The 22,659-nt window shown below is 43.1% G+C and overlaps 1 protein-coding gene across 1 annotated transcript in view; it reads left to right on the top strand.

Moving 5' to 3' along the window:
- Positions 1 to 588: 588 nt before the first annotated feature.
- Positions 589 to 22,659, top strand: part of LOC135504718 (RPE-retinal G protein-coupled receptor-like) — a 47,070-nt gene continuing 24,999 nt past the window's right edge. Inside the window, exons 1-4 of the mRNA XM_064923527.1 lie at positions 589 to 667; positions 1,011 to 1,167; positions 2,592 to 2,713; positions 13,145 to 13,298. Of these exons, the coding sequence (XP_064779599.1) occupies positions 589 to 667; positions 1,011 to 1,167; positions 2,592 to 2,713; positions 13,145 to 13,298 (512 nt within the window). The remainder of the gene's footprint in view (positions 668 to 1,010; positions 1,168 to 2,591; positions 2,714 to 13,144; positions 13,299 to 22,659) is intronic.

Genomic DNA, 22,659 nt, shown 5'->3' with positions numbered 1-22,659 from the left:
TATACAGTATGACTTTACAAACATAACGGGATGGAAACTTGAGTGAGTCTGACCACCAGTCAGAGACCACTATGATGACACACCAAATGTGTTTGACGGATCCTTTTTGTCTTCTTCCAATGCCTCTTAAGGGGAAAGTAATCCAATAGTAACTGAAAGTAATCTAATCTAATCTTTGGCTAATCTAAAAGTTACGTTATTTTGGACAGGTAACTAGTAACAGAACATCCTTTCAACAGAGTTGTATATACTACATCAAACATGTGCATTTGACATTAAGGTCATCCTGGTGGTCTCATACAGACAGAAAGGCTTGTTGTGTAACTAATAGAGAGCTTTAGAGTAGCGGTGTGTAAATAGGTATTAGGGGACAGTGGGTTGTGTTGTTATGTTCATTAATACATTCTTGTGCGGATTGGGGCAAGAGAGTGAGAGAGCTTTACATAATTGCATGCATGCTTTTTCACATGAAATGCCCCTTTAAAAGTGCGATCAGTTAGGTTAGAGGCACATTGTAAAGCAAGCGGACAGTGAAGAGTAAGTAGATCTGTGATTTGCGCTTTACTGGTGTGAAAAATCACACTGAAGATGGTGTCTTCCTACCCTTTACCGGATGGTTTCTCAGACTTTGATGTATTCTCTTTGGGATCTTGTCTGCTAGTGGAGGGTGAGTGATGGAATTCATCCATAAATGCGGTAGCTATGCTTCTATATGCAATGTTAGACCTGATGCTCCGTGTTCAGGGTTGGTGGCCTGTTTACGCACTCTTTAACAAGGAGTGGTAGCAGCGCAGTTATGTGACCTGATGCAATATGAATGAAATGCTGATTTTGTCCAGAAAATTGCATGATATAAGTTTTCATTCAATAGTCTGGAATAACACATTATTATTGTTTAAACAGCCTTTCAAAAGAAAACTTTTCATTTTTACTTCTCATCATGGAATATGCGCTCTGCTATGCACACTGCCACTGTGTTTATAGCCTATTCTGTGTTGTGTCCCTTAAAGGTCTTCTGGGATTCTTCCTGAATGCTGTGACAGTCGCTGCTTTCCTCAAAATAAGAGAACTGAGAACCCCCAGCAATTTCCTAGTCTTGAGTTTGGCATTGGCCGATATGGGCATCTCTACGAACGCAACCATTGCTGCTTTCTCCAGTTTTCTGAGGTGAGTGACATAGCATACTAATCCTCTCCATCGCCTTATTCAGTTTTTACTCACACTGACTCATTGTTGCAACGTTTTGCCACTGCAAAATACCATGAATTGAATATGAAATATTATATACTGGGGGTTCTCAATACCATAGCGGACCAACTCAAATGAGAATATGTTTCTCTCTCTGACATATTCCAATCAATTGGCTAATCAATATCTCTGCATAGTTTTAGAGTAGTACACCAACGAGGTAGAGTCATAACAGACCTTCCGGGGACTGTGCTGTGATGCATAAAGGCGGAGGATTTAGAACTCTTTAATCGGGGGGGATGAACGATGATGCTCTGGGTTGGCGTCTAGGTGGTTTAGGATTAAAACAGGCACCAGATTCACTTCAAATGTGTATTAATAGATGACCATGGCCAATGCAAAATATCATAAACAGACACTGGCCTTCCCTGCAGTCTAGTTCTATGCACTGTAAAGTGTTTGCCATTAATTTGACAGTATCTTACAGGCATCTCGGTGGTGAGTAAAATTCTGTATTTCATATTGCTGTACACCTACTGTAATATAAATACAGTATCAAAGCAAGTACTGTGCAATGACACACAGTACACTACCACAAATTGACTGTACACTTGCCTATATTATACTATAAAAATGTACCTGCTACCGTAATCGGAATGAATTAATTCATTAATTAATGGACAAATGAAGGAAATTCATTAAGGGGAAGAGTTTGTATTTCACTGTAATAACAAGTGATTAGTGCAAGCAGGTTGCTGCTAGTATATTACAGTATAATATTTCATATTTTGCCTTTTAAATCACTTGCACTTCTAGAGGCTTTCTCAAAGACTTCCAAACCGACAGAGACTACAGGGTAGAACAGACCAAAAGGACATGACATAATGCTCAGCACTTTAAGCTTTGAGACTTGCTGCCATTTCAATCTGTTGACTACACATTATAAATTGACATAACACTATAACTACATATGAGTTAAATTGGTACAGCATTCTCACTCATGGGTGCAACAAATATAGCTTCTTACAAGGTAACACCTCAAAATATGTTAATGGGCCAGAAACAAACATACCATGCATCTCCTAATGGTCATAAAGGTTTTTAGGGCTCGAAGGAAACAATACGGTACGGTACTGCATTCTGTGGGGTGGAACTACAGTACCATTTGAAATATGCCAATTTTCCCACAATACACCATCATTAACAGTATGCTGCAGTAAAATGTTTTTAAGTTTATTTTTACTGTTGATAACACTAAAACTGACCAATAAATTACAGTTTTCTGTTATATTGTGCTCTACCAGTCTATCAATTCATTGTTGAACACAATAAAAATAATACCATAATGTTAAGGCCTAATGTATTCTCTTTCCCCATCTTTACTACTGTATGCCCTTCTCCAGGTACTGGCCCTATGGCTCTGATGGCTGCCAGACTCATGGCTTCCAGGGTTTCGTGACAGCTCTCGCCAGCATCCACTTCATTGCTGCCATTGCATGGGACAGATACCACCAGTACTGCACAAGTAAGTGGCATGAGTCTCATAGGTTTCTTAGGTCTCATACATCTCCATACACACACACACACACACACACACACACACACACACACACACACACACACACACACACACACACACACACACACACACACACACACACACACACACACACACACACATCTATCCCCAACAACAAATGCACAAACAAACTCATACTAAACAGGACTAATTTTGTGTGCAGCTGTTCTTGGGGCCTCACAGCATCCTAAAAGGCCATCTGGCCTAAGAGTCTATTGGTCTGTTAGGAGGTCACTCATCTATATGGTTTTAATGACCTCTCACGAAGACATAATCTGCAGGCTATACCCACACATTCTATTGTGTTATGACCTTGTCAAACTATGCATTGAGTGTACAAAACATTAAGGACATCTGCTCTTTCCATGACATAGACTGACCAGGTGAATCCAGGTGAAAGCTATGATCCCTTATTAATGTCACTTGTTAAATCCACTTCAATTAGTGTAGATGAAGGGAATGAGATGGGATAAAGAATGATTTTTAAGCCTTAAGAATATTGAAACATGGATTGTGTCTGTGTGCCATTCAGAGGGTAAATGGGCAAGACAAAATATTTAAGTGGATTCGAACGGGGTATGGTAATAGGTGCCAGGTGCACCAGTTTGTATCAAGAACTGCAATGCTGCTGGGTTTTTCACGCTCAACAGATTCCTGTGTGTATCAAGAATGATCCACCACCCAAAGGACATCAGCCAACTTAACACAACTGTAGGAAGCATTGGAGTCAACATGGGCCAGCATCCCTGTGGAACGTTTTTGATATATACAGTTGAAGTCGGAAGTTTACATAAACTTAGGTTGGAGTCATTAAAACTCGTTTTTTCAACCACTCCACAAACTTCTTGTCAACAAACTATAGTTTTGACAAGTTGGTAAGAACATCTACTTTGTGCATAATTTGTACAACAATTGTTTACAGACAGATTATTTCACTTATAATTCACTGTATCACAATTCCGGTGGGTCAGAAGTTTACACACACTAAATTGACTGTGTCTTTAAACAGCTTGGAAAATTCCAGAAAATTATGTCATGGCTTTAGAAGCTTTGAATGTGCAAATCAATCCCAGAACAACAGCAGGACCGTGTGAAGATGCTGGAAGAAACAGGTACAAATGTATCTATATCCACAGTAAAACAAGTCTTCTATCGACACAACCTGAAAGGCCGCTCAGCAAGGAAGAAGCCACTGCTCCAAAACCGCCATAAAAAAGCCAGACTGGTTTGTAAACTGCACATGGGGACAAAGATCATACTTTTTGGAGAAATGTCCTCTGGTCTGATGAAACAAAAATAGAACTGTTTGGCGATTTTGACCATCATTATGTTTGGAGAAAACAGGGGGAGGCTTGCAAGCCGAAGAACACGATCCCAACCGTGAAGCACGGCGGTGCAGCATCATGTTTTGGGGTTGCTTTGCTGCAGGTGGGACTGGTGCACTTCACAAAATAGATGGCATCATGAGGTAGGACAATTCTGTTGACATATTGAAGCAACATCTCAAGATATCAGGAAGTTAAAGCTTGGTCGCAATTGGGTCTTCCAAATGTTCAAATACCCCAAGCATACTTCCAAAGTTGTGGCAAAATGGCTTAATAAGGACAACAAAGTCAAGGTAGTGGAGTGGCTTTCAAAAAGCCCTGACCTCAATCCCATAGAAAATGTGTGGGCAGAACTGGAAAAGCGTGTGCGAGCAAGGAGGCATACACACCTGACTCAGTTACACCAGCACTGTCAGGAGGAATGGGCCAAAATTCACCCAACTTATTGTGGGAAGCTTGTGGAAGGCTAACCGAAATGTTTGACCAAAGTTAAACAATTTAAAGGCAATGCTACCAAATACTAATAGAGTGTATGTAATTTCTGACCCGCTTGCAATGTGATGAAAGACATAAAAGCTGAAATAAATCCCTCTACTATTATTCTGACATTTCACATTCTTAAAATAAAGTGGTGATCCTAACTGACCTAAGACAGGGAATTTTTACTTGGATTAAATGTCAGGAATTGTAAAAAAGAAAAAGAAAAAAGGGCTAATTTTGGCTAATTTGTTAAGTTCATTAGAGTTCATTCGAGTTCATTAGAGTTACCAGTCTCAGAAATTGCAGCCCAAATAAATGATTTACAGAGTTCAAGTAACAGACATGTCTCAACATCAATTGTTCAGAGGAAACTGTGTGAATCAGGTGTTCATGATTGAATTGCTGCAAAGAAACCACTACCAAAGGACACCAATAGGAAGAAGAGACTTGCTTGGGCCAAGAAACATGAGCAATGGACATTAGACCGGTGGAAATTTGTCCTTTGGTCTGGAGTCCAAATTTTTGTTTCCAACTGCCATGTCTTTGTGAGACGCGGTGTGGGTGAATGGATGTATTTCCCACCGTAAAGCATGGAGGAGGAGGTATTACGGTGTGGGGGTGCTTTGCTAGTGACACTGTCAGTGATTTATTTAGAATTCACCCTTAACCAGCATGGGAACCACAGCACTCTGCAGCAATACGCCATCCCATCTGGTTTGGGCTTAGTGGGACTATCATTTGATTTTCAACAGGACAATGACCTAACACACCTCCAGGCTGTGTAAGGGCTATTTTAGTTTGGGATGAGGCGGACCGCAGAGTGAAGCAAAAAACAGCCAACAAGTGCTCAGCATATTATGGGAACTCCTTCAAGACCATTGGAAATGCATTCCAGGTGAAGTTGGTTGAGAGAATGCCAAAGCTGTCATTAAGGCCAAGCGTGGCAATTTGAAGAATCTCACATGTAGAATATATTTAGATTTGTTTTACACTTTTTTGGTTACTACAAGATTCCATATGTGTTATTTCATAGTTTTGAATGCACTATATATACATACACACACACAACTGTTGAAAGGTTTGGGGTCACTTAGACATTTCCTTTTTTCTGAAAGAAAAGCACATTTCATGTCCATTAAAATAAGATCAAATTGATCAGAAATGCAGAGTAGACATTGTTAATGTTGTAAATGACTATTGTAGCTGGAAACGGCAGATTTGTTTTATGGCGTACAGAGGCGTACAGAGGCCCATAGGCGTACAGAGGCCCATTATCAGCAACCATCACTCCTGTGTTCCAATGGCACGTTTTGTTAGCTAATCCAAGTTTATACTTTTAAAAGGGAAATTGATCATTAGAAATCCCTTTTCAAATATTTTTGCACAGCTGAAAACTGTTGTTCTGATTGAAGAAGCAATAAACTGGCCTTCTTTAGACTAGTTGAGTATCTGGAGCGTCAGCATTTGTGGGTTTGATTACAGGTTTAAAATGGTCAGAAACAAAGAACATTCTTCTGAAACTCGTCAGTCTCGTCTTGTTCTTAGAAATGAAGGCTATTCCATGCGAGGAATTGCCAAGAAACTGAAGATCTCGTACAACGCTGTGTACTACTCCCTTCACAGAACAACGCAAACTGGCTCAAACCAGAATAGAAAAAGGAGTGGGAGGCCCCGGTGCACAACTGAGTAAGAGGACAAGTACATTAAAGTGTCTAGTTTGAGAAACAGATGCCTCACAAGTCCTCAACTGGCAGCGTCACTAAATAGTACCTACAAAACACCAGTCTCAAAGTCAACATTGAAGAGGCAACTCCGGGATGCTGGCCTTCTAGTCAGAGTTCCTCTGTCCAGTGTCTGTGTTCTTTTGCCCATCGTAATCTTTTCTTTTTATTGGCCTGTCTGAGATGAAAAAAAATCTTTGCAACTCTGTGTGGGGCCTCCCACTCCTCTTTCTATTCTGGTTAGAGACAGTTTTCAGCTGTGCTAACAATTTCAAATGGCATTTCTAATGATCAATTAACCTTTCAAAATTATTCACTTGGATTAGCTAACACAACGTGCCATTGGAACGCAGGAGAAAGGGTTGCTGATAATGGGCCTGTCAGAGCCGTGTGTATAGGTGGAAGGGAAGTCAGGCGCAGGAGAGTCAAACGGAGTGTAAATGGAGACTCTTTAACCTCTCTAGGGAGGAGGCAGCATTCAGAATTTTGGATGAAAACCATGCCCAAATTAAACAGCCTGCTACTCGGGCCCAGAAGATATGATATGCATATAACTGGTATATTTGGATAGGAAACAATCTAAAGTTTCCAAAACTGTTAAAATAGTGTCTGGGAGTATAACAGAACTGATTTAGCATGCGAAAACCTAAGAAAGATCCATTCAGGAAGTAGTTTTTTTTAAATGCCATTACAGTATCCACTTAGGACTCCCTTTGCAGTTCCTATGCCTTCCACTAGATGTCAACAGTCTTTATAAATTGTTTCAGGCTTGTATTCTTATAAATGAGGGAGTAAGACCAGTTTAAACGAGCAGAACCTAACATGACGCAGAGTTTTTCAAGCGCATGTGCATTTCTTGTTTACCTTTTATATTGACGACGTTATTGTCCAGTTGAAATATGATAGATCATTTAGGCTAAAAAAAACAACCTGAGGATTGAATATAAACATCATTTGACATGTCTCTATGATAGAATTTGGATTTTTTTGTCTGATTGTTTTGACTGAGTTTGAGCCTGTGGATTACGGAGGAAAACGCGTTAACAAAACGGAGGTTTTTGGATATAAAGAGACTTCTTTGAACAAAAGGAACATTTATTGAGTAAATTAATTTCTTCTAATTGCCACCATATGAAGATCATCAAAGGTAAGGGATTCATTTTATCTCTATTTCTGAGTTTTGTAACACTTCTGCTTGGCTGGTTACTGTTTGTAATAATTTGTCAACTGGGCTATGTTCTGGGCTAGGTATGCTTTCACCGAAAAACATTTTATAAATATGACACTGTGGTTGGTTTAACAAGAAGTTAATCTTTAAACCTATGTAAAATATGTTTTGTTTTCTGAATTTTTATAATGAGCATTTCTGTAATTGAATTTTGCGCCCTGCAGCCTCACTGGATGTTGGCCAGATGGGACACTAGCATCCCACATACCCTAGAGAGGTTAATAGCAGTCCACTAAACATACTCCAAACACTAAATGTACATAAATAACAAAAATGGGTACGAGGACCCATCACGCACCTATACAAATACATATACAACACTGACATAAAAACAATTTCTGACAAAGACATGAGGGGAAACAGAGGATTAAATAAAAAACAGGTAATGAATGGGATTGAAACCAGGTGTGTAGGAAGACAAGACAAAACCTATGAAAAATGAAAAATGGATCAATGATGGCGACAAGACCAGTGACGTCGACCTCCGAACACCGCCCGAACAAGGAGAGGCAACGACTTTGGCAGAAGTCGTGACAGTAGCCCCCCCCCCCGACGCGTGGCTCCAGCAGCACGTCGACACCAGCCTCTGGGACTACCTGGAGGGCGGAGAGGCCATTTCCGAATGGAGACAGTGGAATTCTTGTAACATGGAAGGATCTAACACATCCTCCGCCGGAACCCAGCATCTCTCCTCCGGCCCGTACCGCTCCCAGTCCATGAGGGACTGAAGGGCCCTCGCTGGACGTCTCGAATCCAGTATGAATCGAAAGGAGTACGCCGGGTTCCCCTTGATGTCTAGTGTAGGCGGAGGAACATCACGCACTTCAGCCTCCTGGAGCGGGCCAGCCACCACCGGCCTGAGGAGAGACACATGAAACGAGGGGTTAATACGGTAATTAGTGGGCAGTTATAACCTATAACATAACTTGTTCACTCTCCTCAGGACTTTAAATGGCCCCTCAAACCGCGGACCCAGCTTCCGGCAGGGCAGGCGGAGGGGCAGGTTTCGGTCGAGAGCCTGACCCTGTACCCTGGTGCGAACACTAGGGGCCTCACTGTGGTGACGGTCTGTACCAACTTTCTGGCGCATTATGGCGCGCTAAAGTTGGAGGTGGGCGGCCTCCCAGGTTTCCTCCGCGTGCCGGAACCAATTGTCCACCGCAGGCGACTCAGTCTGACTCTGATGCCAAGGAGCCAGAATCGGCTGATACCCTAATACACATTGAAAGGGAGAAAGATTAGTGGAGGAGTGGCGTAGCGAGTTCTGGGCCATCTCTGCCCAGGGCACGAGCTTCGCCCACCTCTCTGGCCGTTCCTGGCAATAAGACCGCAGAAACCTACCCACATCCTGGTTAACTCTCCACCTGCCCATTTCTCTAGGGGTGTAAACCTGAGGTAAGACTAACCGAGACCCCCAGACGTTCCATGAACGCCTTCCAGACCCTTGATATGAACTGGGGACCCCGTTCAGACACTATATCCTCAGGCACCCCATAGTGCCGGAAAATGTGTGTAAACACGTCTTCCGCAGTTTGTAAGACCGTAGGGAGACCGGACAAAGGGAGGAGACGACAGGACGTAGAAAATCGATCCACAATGACCAGGATCGTGGTGTTACCCTGTGAAGGTGGAAGATCAGTAAAAAAAAATCTACCGACAGGTACGACCACGGCCGTTGTGGAACGGGTAAAGTTTGTAGCTTACCTCTGGGCAGGTGTCTAGGAGCCTTGCACTGGGCGCACACCGAGCAGGAGGAAACATAAATCCTCAAGTCCTTAGCTAAAGTGGGCCACCAGTACCTCCCATCAAGACAGCGCATCGTCCGACCTATCCCAGGATGACCAGAGTGCTCTGCACGTGACGCGTGACGCCCGCTCAATGTCAAACGCGGACATTGAGCCGTCGTCACGTGCAGAGCACTCTCCCCCTTAGTGTCCAGCTGGGCGTCTGTATGTTCCGTCTGCTGTCCGCGACCAATTGATCTATTGGGCCTACACGTCACCCTCCTCTGGTCATCCTGGGATAGGTCGGACGATGCGCTGTCTTGATGGGAGGTACTGGTGGCCCACTTTAGCTAAGGACTTGAGGATTTATGTTTCCTCCTGCTCGGTATGAGCCCAGTGCAAGGCTTACCTCTCTCACACTACTGGCGCCACCAAACACGAAGCTGGGAATATGGGAGTGGGATCCATGGACCGCTCCTCTGTGTCATATAGCCGGGAAAATGCGTCTGCCTTAACGTTCTGGGAGCCTGGTCTGTAAGAAAGAGTAAACACAAAATGAGTGAAAAGCATGGCACACCTTGCCTGACGAGGATTCAGTCTCCTCGCCTCCCGGATGTACTCCAGATTGCGATGGTCATTCCAGCTGAGAAAAGGGGGGGTTTAGCCCCCTCAAGCCAATGTCTCCACGCCTTCAAGGTTTTTACGACAGCTAACAGCTCCTGGTCCCCCACATCATAGTTTTGCTCCGCCGGGCTGAGCTTCCTCTTCAAAAAAAGCACAGGGGTGGAGCTTCAGTAGTGTACCTGAACGCTGAGAGAGCACTGCTCCTATCCCAGCTTCAGATGCGTCCACCTCCACTATGATTGGCAAAGAGGGATCCGGATGAGCCAACACAGGAACCGAGGTAAACAGAGTCTTCAGGAGCCTAAAAACCCTGCTCGCCTCAGCCGACCACTGCAAGCGCACCGACCCCCCTTTTAGCAGTGAGGTAATGGGAGCAGCAACCTGACCAAATCCCCAGATAAACCTCCGGTAGTAATTGGCAAACCCTAAAAAACGCTACACCTCCTTTACCGTGGTTGGAGCAATGCGGTCGCTCTCCATCTCCACCCCTGATGTGGAAATCCTATGCCCTAGGAAGGAGATGGATTGTTGGAAGAACAAGCATTTCTCAGCCTTGACATATAGATCATGCTCTAAGAGGCAACCAAACACTTTGCGCACCAGGGACACATGCTCGGAGTGTGTAGCGGAGTATATCAGGATATCATCGATATACACCACTACACCCTGCCCGTGCAGGTCTATGAAAATCTCATCTACAAATGACTGGAAGACTGATGGAGCATTCATCAACCCATATGGCATGACAAGGTACTCATAATAACATTAGGTGGTGCTAAATGCCGTCTTCCGCTCATCACCCTTCCGAATACACACCAGATTGTGCGCACTCCTGAGATCCAATTTAGTGAAAAAGCGTGCCCCGTGCATTGACTCAATAACTGTAGTAATAAGAGGTAACTATATTTCACCGTGATTTTACTGAGACTTCGATAATCAATCCATCTTTCTTCTTCACAAAAAAGAAACTCGAGGAGACTTGTGAAATGGGAGGGCTGAATGTACCCCTGACGCAGGGATTCTGAGACATATGTCTCCATAGCCACCGTCTCCGTTTGCGACAGTGGATACACGTGACTTCTGGGATATGCAGCATCTACCAGGAGATCTATCGCACAATCCCCCCGTCGATGGGGTGGTAATTGAGTCGCCTTCTTTTTACAGAATATTCTGGGGGAATGCGCACGGTGGAGACCTGGTCTGGACTTTCCACCATAGCAGCACCAAAGGAAACCCCGAAACACCTACCTGAGCCCTCTCGCAACCACCCCGTGAGAGCCCTCTGTGGCCAAGAAACAGTGAAGTAATGACAAGCTAGCCGAGCACCACAGAATATGCAATCAATAAGGAAAATACTAATCTTCTCCTTGTGACCCCCCTGCGTTATCATACACAAAGGAGCTGTGGCCTCCCTGATAAACCTTGACCCTAATGGTCAACTATCTAAGGCATGAACAGGGAAAGGCATATCCACGGGAACAATAGGGATCCCTAAACTATGAGCTAAACTTTTATTAATGAAATTCCCAGCCGCGCCTGAATCTACTAGCGCCTTATACTCGGAATGCAGGGAAAAATCAGGAAAAGTGACAGACAAAAATTAGTGCAACAGAGGGCTCTGGATGAGAATGGTGCCTACTCACCTGGGATGATGCCAGAATGCCCTGCCTGCCCTCTCTATTCCCAGAGGAACCAACCCGGCACTGACCAGCAGTGTGCCTTCTGCGACCACACATGGTGCTCCAGCGGGAACCTCCTCCGGTCTCCCGGCGCACCATCCCACCCAACTCCATAGGTTTGAGAGAGAGGGTGCGGGAGGATGGAAATGCCAGACCAGATCTATACGTCCACGAGTAGCCTTAATGTTGTCCAGCCTTATGGACATGTCCACCAGATGGTCAAAGGTGAGGGTGGTGTCTCTACAGGCCAGCCCACGGTCGGAAGTCCTCGCGTAGACTACAGTGGTAATGGTCGATCAGGGCCCTGTCGCTCCATCCAGCGCCGGCAGCCAGGGTCCTAAATTCCAGAGCAAACTCCTGTGCACTCCTCGTCTCCTGCCTCAGATGATAGAGGCACTCACCTGCCGCTTTGCCTTTGGGTGGGTGGTTGAATACTGTCCTGAAATGGCGGGTGAATTCCTCAAAATGGTCCAACGCCGCATCCTCCTCTCCTCCCACAGCGCTGGCCCACTACAGGGGTTTCCTGGTGAAGCATGACACGAGGGCGCTAGTCTTCTCACGGTCCGATGGAGCTGGGTGGACCGTGGCCAGATACAAGTTTAGTTTAAGGAGAAAACCCTGGCAACTGGCAGTATCTCCGTTGTATCCCTTAGGTAGGGATAAATGGATCCTGTTAATTTCAGTAGGGGAAAAGGCGTTCAAGGGAGACCCCGGTTGTGCTGGTGGAGGCACTGGAAAAACTCCCTGTCTCTCCCAGCGGTCCACATTCAAAAATGACTACGAGGAGCCATCGCACACCTATACAAATACATATACAACACTGACATTAAAAAAATCTTTGACAAAGACATGAGGGGAAACAGAGGGTTAAATACACAACATGTAATGAATTTGATTGAAACCAGGTGTGTAGGAAGACAAGACAAAACAAATGGAAAATTAAAAATGGATCAATGATGGCTAGAAGAACTGTGACGTTGACCGCCGAACACCGCCCGAACAAGGAGAGGCACCGATTTCGGCAGATGTCGTGACAGGGCCTCTGTACGCCTATGTAGATATTCCATTTAAAAAATCTGCCGTTTAAAGCTACAATAGTCATTTACAATCTAATTCATTTGATGTTATTTTAATGGACAAAAAATGTGCTTTTCTTTCAAAAACAAGGACATTTCTAGGTGACCCCAAACTTTTTAACGGTAGTGTATTTTTAATCCGTTTTAGAGTAATGTTATTTTAATGGACAAAAAATGTGCTTTTCTTTCAAAAACAAGGACATTTCTAGGTGACCCCAAACTTTTTAACGGTAGTGTATTTTTAATCCGTTTTAGAGTAAGGTATGAATACTTTCCGAATGCACTGTACATATGTCTAGTCCTGGAAAATCATAAGCCTGATGGGATATTTCATTTTTCCATTGGAATGATGAGAGTAACTGTGTGTGTTTCTAATAGCATAGCACACACTTTTACTCTCCCTCTCCATTTCAATTGGAAATAGAATCTAGTCTAATCGTTCCACTTCCATGGCTTCTATCGATTATTGTAATAGATTCTATCATAATTATTGTATTTCTATGGTTGTGCTTTTCATCAGGGACAAGGCTACAGTGGAGCAGTGCCATCACTCTGGCTATTTTCATCTGGCTGTTCACCGCCTTCTGGTCAGCCATGCCCCTCATCGGCTGGGGAGAGTATGACTACGAACCCCTCAGGACATGCTGTACCCTGGACTACAGCAAAGGAGACAGGTGACAAAGACACCCATGTTTCAAGTTTCAGGTTTCAAGTTTTTAATGTCACATGCACAAGTACAGTTAAATGCCTTTCTTGCAATCTCTAAACCCAACTTTGCAGTAATCAATAACAATATAATACTACAAGTAACAAGGTAGAACAAAAACACACAATATATAATAATTATGACATAACACAATTATGTAAGTAAGCATATTATATACATGGTCAGTTCCAGAACCATATTTACAGGGATACTGGAGTGATAGAGGTAGATATGTATAGGGGTAAGGTGACTTGGCATCAGGATATATGTAGAGTAGTAGCAGTGTATATGATGATTGTATGTGAGTGGGTGTGTGTAGAGTCAGTACAAATGTATGTGCATATGAGCAAATGATGTAGTGAGTGTTGAAGTATCAGTGTGCGAAGTGTATAGGGTCCTGTGAGTGTGCATAGAGACAGTGCAAAAATTAGAATAAAATACAAAGGTAGACACAGATAGTCTGTGAAGCCATTTTGTTAGCTACTTCGTTAGCTACTTAGCTGTCTTATAGCATGGGAATAGTAGCTCTTCAGGAGCCTGATGGTGTTATCTGGATAACATGTGTGAAATGGTTGATAGTGTGTGTGAAATCAATAGTTATATTTTCTGGGTGATTTTCTGGCTACTCACTCCAGAGAAAGCTTCAAACTGTAACTAGTGCCTGCAACCTGGTTCAGGTTATCATTCAACCAACCAAGGTAGTTACAAACAACACAGGAAATAAATCATCAACATGCATTGATCACATATTTACTAATGCTGCAGAAATTTGTTTGAAAGCAGTATTCAAATCCATCGAATGTAGTGATCACAATATAGTAGCCATATCTAGGAAAACCAAAGTTCCAAAGACTGGGCCTAATCTAGTGTATAAGAGATTCTATATTGTTGTCTATCAACAATGACAAGCCACCTGGGTCTGACATCCTGGATGGAAAATTACTGACAATAATAGCAGATGATATTGCCACTCCTATTTGCCATATCTTCAATTTAAGCCTACTAGAAAGTGTGTACCCTCAGGCCTGGAGGAAAGAAAAAGTTATTCCCCTACCTAAGGATAGTAAAGCCACATTTACTGGCTCAAATAGCCGACCAGTCAGCCTTCGTAAATTTTGGGAAAAAATGGTGTTTGACCAGATACAATGCCATTTTACAGTAACAGACTTTAAGCACGAAGGACATTCAACAAGCACAGCACTTACACAAATGGCGGCTGAGAGAAATTGATGGTAAAAAGATTGTTGGGCTGTTTTGTTCAGTGCGGCTTTTGACATTATCAATCATAGTCTACTACTGAAAAACCAAATGTGTTATGGCTGTACACCAACTGCTATATTGTGGATAAAGAGTTACCTGTCTAACAGAACATAGAGGGTGTTGTTTAATGGAAGCATCTCCAACAAAATCCAGGTAGATTTAGGAATTCCCCAGGGTAGCTGTCCAGGCCCCTTTCTTCTCTCAGTCTTCACTAATGACATGAGACTGGCTTTCAGAATGGGTGGCAAGGAATAAGTTTGTCCGAACTATTTCATAAACTAAAAGCATTGTATTTGGGACAAATCATTCACAAAACCATATATCTCAACTAAATATTGTAATGAACAGTCCCTCCAGGATTTATGAACATTTTGGGATTTCTACATTTTGGGATTTCTGCAGCCAAAAATGCTTGATTTTGCAACAGGTTTTCTGAAATTCTGCATTACATTTTGCAATGTTTTTTTTTACATAAAGCAATAAAAGTCAAATGTGCTCAATTTTAGGTTGATTTTAAGCAGAATACATAATATAAAAAGTGCAAAAAGGCAAGTGTTTATGCTTCTGAATAACAATGAGCAACAGCTCATTAACGTGATGCATAGGAAGGGGCTCTAAGCAGGGTTTGCCAGCACAGATAGTCTACGATGTTTTGAGTGTGAGGAATTTGGGCATAAGAGCTTTGCGTGCCATTATAAAGGATGTAGACAACGTAAGGGATTTCACCCCCGTAGTGGACAAAAATGAATGGCAAGTTATTGGCATAGGACAAACCATGTACACATTGGCCAATACCACCCAAAGCGGCGTTGATTCATGCAAAGTTTACTTCTATTGCCATATGGGTATTGCCAGTTGTAACACTTCAAAAATCCAACAGGTGGCGATTGCACTCCACCATGGTTTTTCATATTGGTATTGGACTCCAAGTCAACATCCAAAAGCCAAATTTTGAAAAAACGAATTTTTGAAAAAAACGTATCACCCCTTAAAAAAGTGCTTTCTGGACCGTTTTTCGAAATTCTTTCGCTTTTTTTGACAATTACACATGTATAAGAACTGTATGAAAATACTTTTGTCCTATTTTATTATCATAATTTTTTAAATTTTTTTACTTGCGCATATTGCATATGTTTTGTCCATTTGCAATATGATTTCATAGGAAGTCAGAAGTCAAAAGTCAAAAATTATAAAATTTCATAAAAAACTTCACACACCCCTAAAAAAGTGCTTTCTGGACCGTTTTTCGAAATTTTTTCGCATTTTGTGTCAGTTACACACGTATAAGAACTGTATCAACATACTTTAGTCATATTTTATTATCATAATTTTTTTTTTTTTTTTTTTTTACTTGCGCATATTGCATGTGTTTTGTCCATCTGCAATATGATTTCATAGGAAGTCAGAAGTCAAAAGTCAAAAATTATTAAATTTCATAAAAAACTTCACACACCCCTAAAAAGTGCTTTCTGGACCGTTTTTCGAAAAAAATTGAATTTTGTGTCAGTTACACAAGTATAAGAACTGTATCAACATACTTTAGTCATATTTTATTATCATAATGTTTTTTTTTTGCTTGTGCATAAGGCATATGTTTTGTGGGGGCCAAATGTCATAAGAAATTTGACATGCTCAAAAATCCTTCAGAAATGCAAAATTGACTGGCCTGATGAACTCGGGATGGCCGGGCAGTGATTGTTGTTCCTTTCGATCACTCGTGGTGTTGATTTCATCATGTCCATTTGTTTATGTTTTCTCACTTTTGCAAAGTCACTGTGCATTTGCCATATGGTTAACTGGGCAGTCACCATCACCAATTTGTCATGCCATAAAAATCATGCAGGAATGCCAAATTGACTGGCCCGATGACCTCAGGATGGCTGGGCAGTGATTTTGGTACCTCTCCATGGCTCGTTTGGGTTGATTTCAGAATGTCGCTTTTGGTGATGGTACCTCACTGTTAAAACATATTGCAAATGTTCCTTACTTTTGCAAAGTCACTGAAAATTTTTGCAGGAATGCCAAATTGACTGGCCCGATGAAGTCGGGATGGCTTGGCAGTGATTCTGGTACCTCTCCATCGCTCGTTAGGGTTGATTCCAGAATGTCCATTTGGTGATTTTCTCACTCTTTCAAAGTCACTGTGCATTTGCCATATGGTTAACTGGGCAGTCACCATCACCAATTTGTCATGCTATAAAAATCATGCAGGAATGCCAAATTGACTGGCCCGATGACCTCGGGATGGCTGGGCAGTGATACTGGTACCTCTCCATGGCTCGTTTGGGTTGATTTCCAAATGTCGCTTTTGGTGATGGTACCTCACTGTTAAAACATATTGCAAATGTTCCTTACTTTTGCAAAGTCACTGAAAATTTGTGCAGGAATGCCAAATTGACTGGCCCGATGACCTCAGGATGGCTGGGCAGTGATACTGGTACCTCTCCATCGCTCGTTTGGGTTGATTTCAGAATGTCGCTTTTGGTGATGGTACCTCACTGTTAAAACATATTGCAAATGTTCCTTACTTTTGCAAAGTCACTGAAAATTTGTGCAGGAATGCCAAATTGACTGGCCCGATGACCTCAGGATGGCTGGGCAGTGATACTGGTACCTCTCCATCGCTCGTTTGGGTTGATTTCAGAATGTCGCTTTTGGTGATGGTACCTCACTGTTAAAACATATTGCAAATGTTCCTTACTTTTGCAAAGTCACTGAAAATTTGTGCAGGAATGCCAAATTGACTGGCCCGATGACCTCAGGATGGCTGGGCAGTGATACTGGTACCTCTCCATCGCTCGTTTGGGTTGATTTCAGAATGTCGCTTTTGGTGATGGTACCTCACTGTTAAAACATATTGCAAATGTTCCTTACTTTTGCAAAGTCACTGAAAATTTGTGCAGGAATGCCAAATTGACTGGCCCGATGACCTCGGGATGTCTGGGCAGTGATTATGGTACCTCTCCATCGCTCGTTAGGGTTGATTCCAGAATGTCCATTTGGTCATGTTTTCTCACTTTTGCAAAGTCACTGTGCATTTGCCATATGGTTAACTGGGCAGTCACCATCACCAATTTGTCATGCCATAAAAATCATGCAGGAATGCCAAATTGACTGGCCCGATGACATAGGGATGTCTGGGCAGTGATACTGGTACCTCTCCATGGCTCGTTTGGGTTGATTTCAGAATGTCGCTTTTGGTGATGGTACCTCACTGTTAAAACATATTGCAAATGTTCCTTACTTTTGCAAAGTCACTGAAAATTTTGCAGGAATGCCAAATTGACTGGCCCGATGACCTCGGGATGGCTGGGCAGTGATACTGGTACCTCTCCATGGCTCGTTTGGGTTGATTTCAGAATGTTGCTTTTGGTGATGGTACCTCACTGTTAAAACATATTGCAAATGTTCCTTACTTTTGCAAAGTCACTGAAAATTCGTGCAGGAATGCCAAATTGACTGGCCCGATGAACTCGGGATGGCTTGGCAGTGATTCTGGTACCTCTCCATCACTCGTTAGGGTTGATTTCAGAATGTCCATTTGGTCATGTTTTCTCACTTTTGCAAAGTCACTGTGCATTTGCCATATGGTTAACTGGGCAGTCACCATCACCAATTTGTCATGCCATAAAAATCATGCAGGAATGCCAAATTGACTGGCCCGATGACATAGGGATGTCTGGGCAGTGATACTGGTACCTCTCCATCGCTCGTTTGGGTTGATTTCAGAATGTCGCTTTTGGTGATGGTACCTCACCGCTTAAACATATTGCTAATGGACAAGAGTCACCTGCAAGTCACCGTCCATCAGTCAATTTGATATCATTCTGACACCAAACTGATACAAACTGACACCAAACCCACTTTTCCCAACTCATTTAGGAGCCAAGTATAACATACTTCAGAGCTGGCCCAAAATTCACAAGGCCTTCGGTACAAAACATTAAAAAACCATAAAACACATAGTTACTTTCTAGCTGCGGGGCCAGTTCGGACATTATGTGTAGTCCTATGTGAGGCGACCCCGAATCCCGAGTTTCGGCCCGATAGGTCATTTGGTGTCCGAGTAAAAGCCTAATTGGTGCTGAAAATCCACTTTTTCAATGCCTTGCTACGGGGTCCTTGAATGAGCTATCGGACCGAGATGTTGGGTTCTGTCTCTATGGGCCGAGACGGTCACAATGCACCTAGTCTTGTGTCTCTGGGACATTTCTAAATGTCGCCATTTTCGTAATGGTCAAAATGAATTGAAGTCATTGCAAATGTTCGACGCTGTTTCTCGGTCCGAGAACATTCTAGAGCGCCGTAACTCACCACGCACTATCTACCTGAGGTCTAGAACAGGATTCTAAAGTTTCGGAACTCTAGGTCTGACGGTTCTTTTTTAGCTCGAACAAAGCTAACTATTGGAGGCACTGTCAGTCTCTACACACCCCAATACGTCCCTCCATCCAAGGTGTGTATCTGTGTGATTTATTTTTCCTTTGAATTTTTATGGGAAAAATGACTGATTTACAGTTCATGGGGGTTGTCTAATCACACATATGAAGTTTTGGACAGATCTGATTTTTTTAACCCTTCCAAACAGCCCCTGAGTCACCAATTATGGCACTTCCGGTTGGCACAGGAAGCTATAAATACACACATGTCTTGACTGACATAGAAACCTAGGGAATCCTGAGTTTTAAGTCTTTAAGTTGAGAATTGACTGATCTACACAGGGTTGAATAATGCAGAGGCCTCGGCACCTTTCGAGGTGATGTACATCCAAATACCTTTTGGGTCAATCTAACCACTTCCGGTTGCTCCAGGAAGCTTAGAATCGACACAGGTAGACCTCATAGTGGTCTGATGGAATGTCATAGAAGACAGGTTCATACAGCATTCATAACCCATATAGACACCAGGTTGTATTTAGGGGAGCAGGCAATGTATTCCTATGGGGAGAGAAGTCAATGCACACTGTTTTTTTGTAAACACCTTCTTTTAACTGTGAAAGGTTAATGCCACACAGTCAAGGTTAGGCTTGCACAGATCGGGAGGACCTTAGGAACAGTCCTGTGTTTGAATTGTCCTTCTAAACCTAACGGTTCCGCCGCTGTCACCCAAAATCAAATAACATTGTGGTGCAGGCATCATTGTGGGCCTATTTTTCTCATGGTCGCTGCGCTCAGACCGAGCGAGCTACGGTCAAGCGGGGCACCTCGTTGGACTCGGCACGGCCTTGGGATTATGTTTATGCCATTGCCTGCTCTCTGTGTCTTTAAACACCACGCTTTGTCACTCCATCCTTGCTGTGTGTGTGTGTGAGAGCTTTTCTTTGACATCTGTTGGGAAAAATGACTGATTTACAGTTCATGGGGGTTGTCTAATCACACAGATGAAGTTTTGGAAAGATCTGATATTTTTAACCCCTCCAAACAGCCCATGAGACACCAATTATGGCACTTCCGGTTGGCACAGGAAGCTGTAACTCAACATACATCCTCATTGGGCTATTCCATTAGAGAATCCTGAGTTTTAAGTCTTTACCATGAAAACTGACTGATTTACACAGGGTTCAATGCGCTATGTCCATCAAATTGCAGGCAGTGTATGGGTATACACTTTTAGGGCGATTTGAACCACTTCCGGTTGGTCCAGGAAGCTTAGAATCGACACAGGTAGACCTTATAGTGGTCTGATGGACTGGTACCAAAGACAGGTTCATACAACATTCATAACCCATATAGACTCCAGGTTGTATTTAGTGGAGCAGCCAATATATTCCTATGGGGAGAGAAGTCAATGAACACTGTTTTTATGTAAACACCTTCTTTTGACTGTGAAGGGTTAATGTCACACGGTCAAGGATAGGCTTGGACAGATCAGGAGGACCTTAGGAACAGTCCTGTGGTTGAATTGTCTTTCTAAACCTAACGGTTCCGCCGCTGTCACCCAAAATCAAATGACGTACTGGTGAAGGCTTCATATTGGGCCTATTTTTCTCATGGTCGCCGCGCTCAGACCGAGCGAGCTACGGTCAAGCGGGACACCTCGTTGGACTCGGCACAGTCTGGACACTATGGTGATGCCATTGTTTGTGTTGATTTCAGAATGTCCATTTGGTCATGTTTTCTCACTTTTGCAAAGTCACTGTGCATTTGCCATATGGTTAACTGGGCAGTCACCATCACCAATTTGTCATGCCATAAAAATCATGTAGGAATGCCAAATTGACTGGCCCGATGACATAGGGATGGCTGGGCAGTTATTCTGGTACCTCTCCATCGCTCGTTTGGGTTGATTTCAGAATGTCGCTTTTGGTGATGGTACCTCACCGCTTAAACATATTGCAAATGTTCCTTACTTTTGCAAAGTCACTAAAAATTCTTGCAGGAATGCTAAATTGACTGGCCCGATGACCTCGGGATGGCTGGGCAGTGATACTGGTACCTCTCCATCGCTCGTTTGGGTTGATTTCAGAATGTCGCTTTTGGTGATGGTACCTCACTGTTAAAACATATTGCAAATGTTCCTTACTTTTGCAAAGTCACTGAAAATTTGTGCAGGAATGCCAAATTGACTGGCCCGATGACCTCGGGATGTCTGGGCAGTGATTATGGTACCTCTCCATCACTCGTTAGGGTTGATTCCAGAATGTCCATTTGGTGATTTTTCTCACTCTTTCAAAGTCACTGTGCATTTGCCATATGGTTAACTGGGCAGTCACCATCACCAATTTGTCATGCCATAAAAATCATGCAGGAATGCCAAATTGACTGGCCCGATGACCTCAGGATGGCTGGGCAGTGATACTGGTACCTCTCCATTGCTCGTTTGGGTTGATTTCAGAATGTCGCTTTTGGTGATGGTACCTCACTGTTAAAACATATTGCAAATGTTCCTTACTTTTGCAAAGTCACTGAAAATTTGTGCAGGAATGCCAAATTGACTGGCCCGATGACCTCGGGATGTCTGGGCAGTGATTATGGTACCTCTCCATCGCTCGTTAGGGTTGATTCCAGAATGTCCATTTGGTGATTTTTCTCACTCTTTCAAAGTCACTGTGCATTTGCCATATGGTTAACTGGGCAGTCACCATCACCAATTTGTCATGCTATAAAAATCATGCAGGAATGCCAAATTGACTGGCCCGATGACCTCAGGATGGCTGGGCAGTGATACTGGTACCACTCCATCGCTCGTTTGGGTTGATTTCAGAATGTCGCTTTTGGTGATGGTACCTCACTGTTAAAACATATTGCAAATGTTCCTTACTTTTGCAAAGTCACTGAAAATTTGTGCAGGAATGCCAAATTGACTGGCCCGATGAAGTCGGGATGGCTTGGCAGTGATTCTGGTACCTCTCCATCACTCGTTAGGGTTGATTCCAGAATGTCCATTTAGTGATTTTTCTCACTCTTTCAAAGTCACTGTGCATTTGCCATATGGTTAACTGGGCAGTCACCATTACCAATTTGTCATGCCATAAAAATCATGCAGGAATGCCAAATTGACTGGCCCGATGACATAGGGATGTCTGGGCAGTGATACTGGTACCTCTCCATCGCTCGTTTGGGTTGATTTCAGAATGTCGCTTTTGGTGATGGTACCTCACCGCTTAAACATATTGCTAATGGACAAGAGTCACCTGCAAGTCACCGTCCATCAGTCAATTTGATATCATTCTGACACCAAACTGATACAAACTGACACCAAACCCACTTTTCCCAACTCATTTAGGAGCCAAGTATAACATACTTCAGAGCTGGCCCAAAATTCACAAGGCCTTCGGTACAAAATATTAAAAAACCATAAAACACATAGTTACTTTCTAGCTGCGGGGCCAGTTCGGACATTATGTGTAGTCCTATGTGAGGCGACCCCGAATCCCGAGTTTCGGCCCGATAGGTCATTTGGTGTCCGAGTAAAAGCCTAATTGGTGCTGAAAATCCACTTTTTTCAATGCCTTGCTACGGGGTCCTTGAATGAGCTATCGGACCGAGATGTTGGGTTCTGTCTCTATGGGCCAAGACGGTCACAATGCACCTAGTCTTGTGTCTCTGGGACATTTCTAAATGTCGCCA

The sequence above is a fragment of the Oncorhynchus masou genome, chromosome 18, assembly GCF_036934945.1.
Source record: "Oncorhynchus masou masou isolate Uvic2021 chromosome 18, UVic_Omas_1.1, whole genome shotgun sequence".
NCBI lineage: Eukaryota > Metazoa > Chordata > Actinopteri > Salmoniformes > Salmonidae > Oncorhynchus > Oncorhynchus masou.
This window is presented reverse-complemented; position numbering and strand designations above follow the sequence as displayed.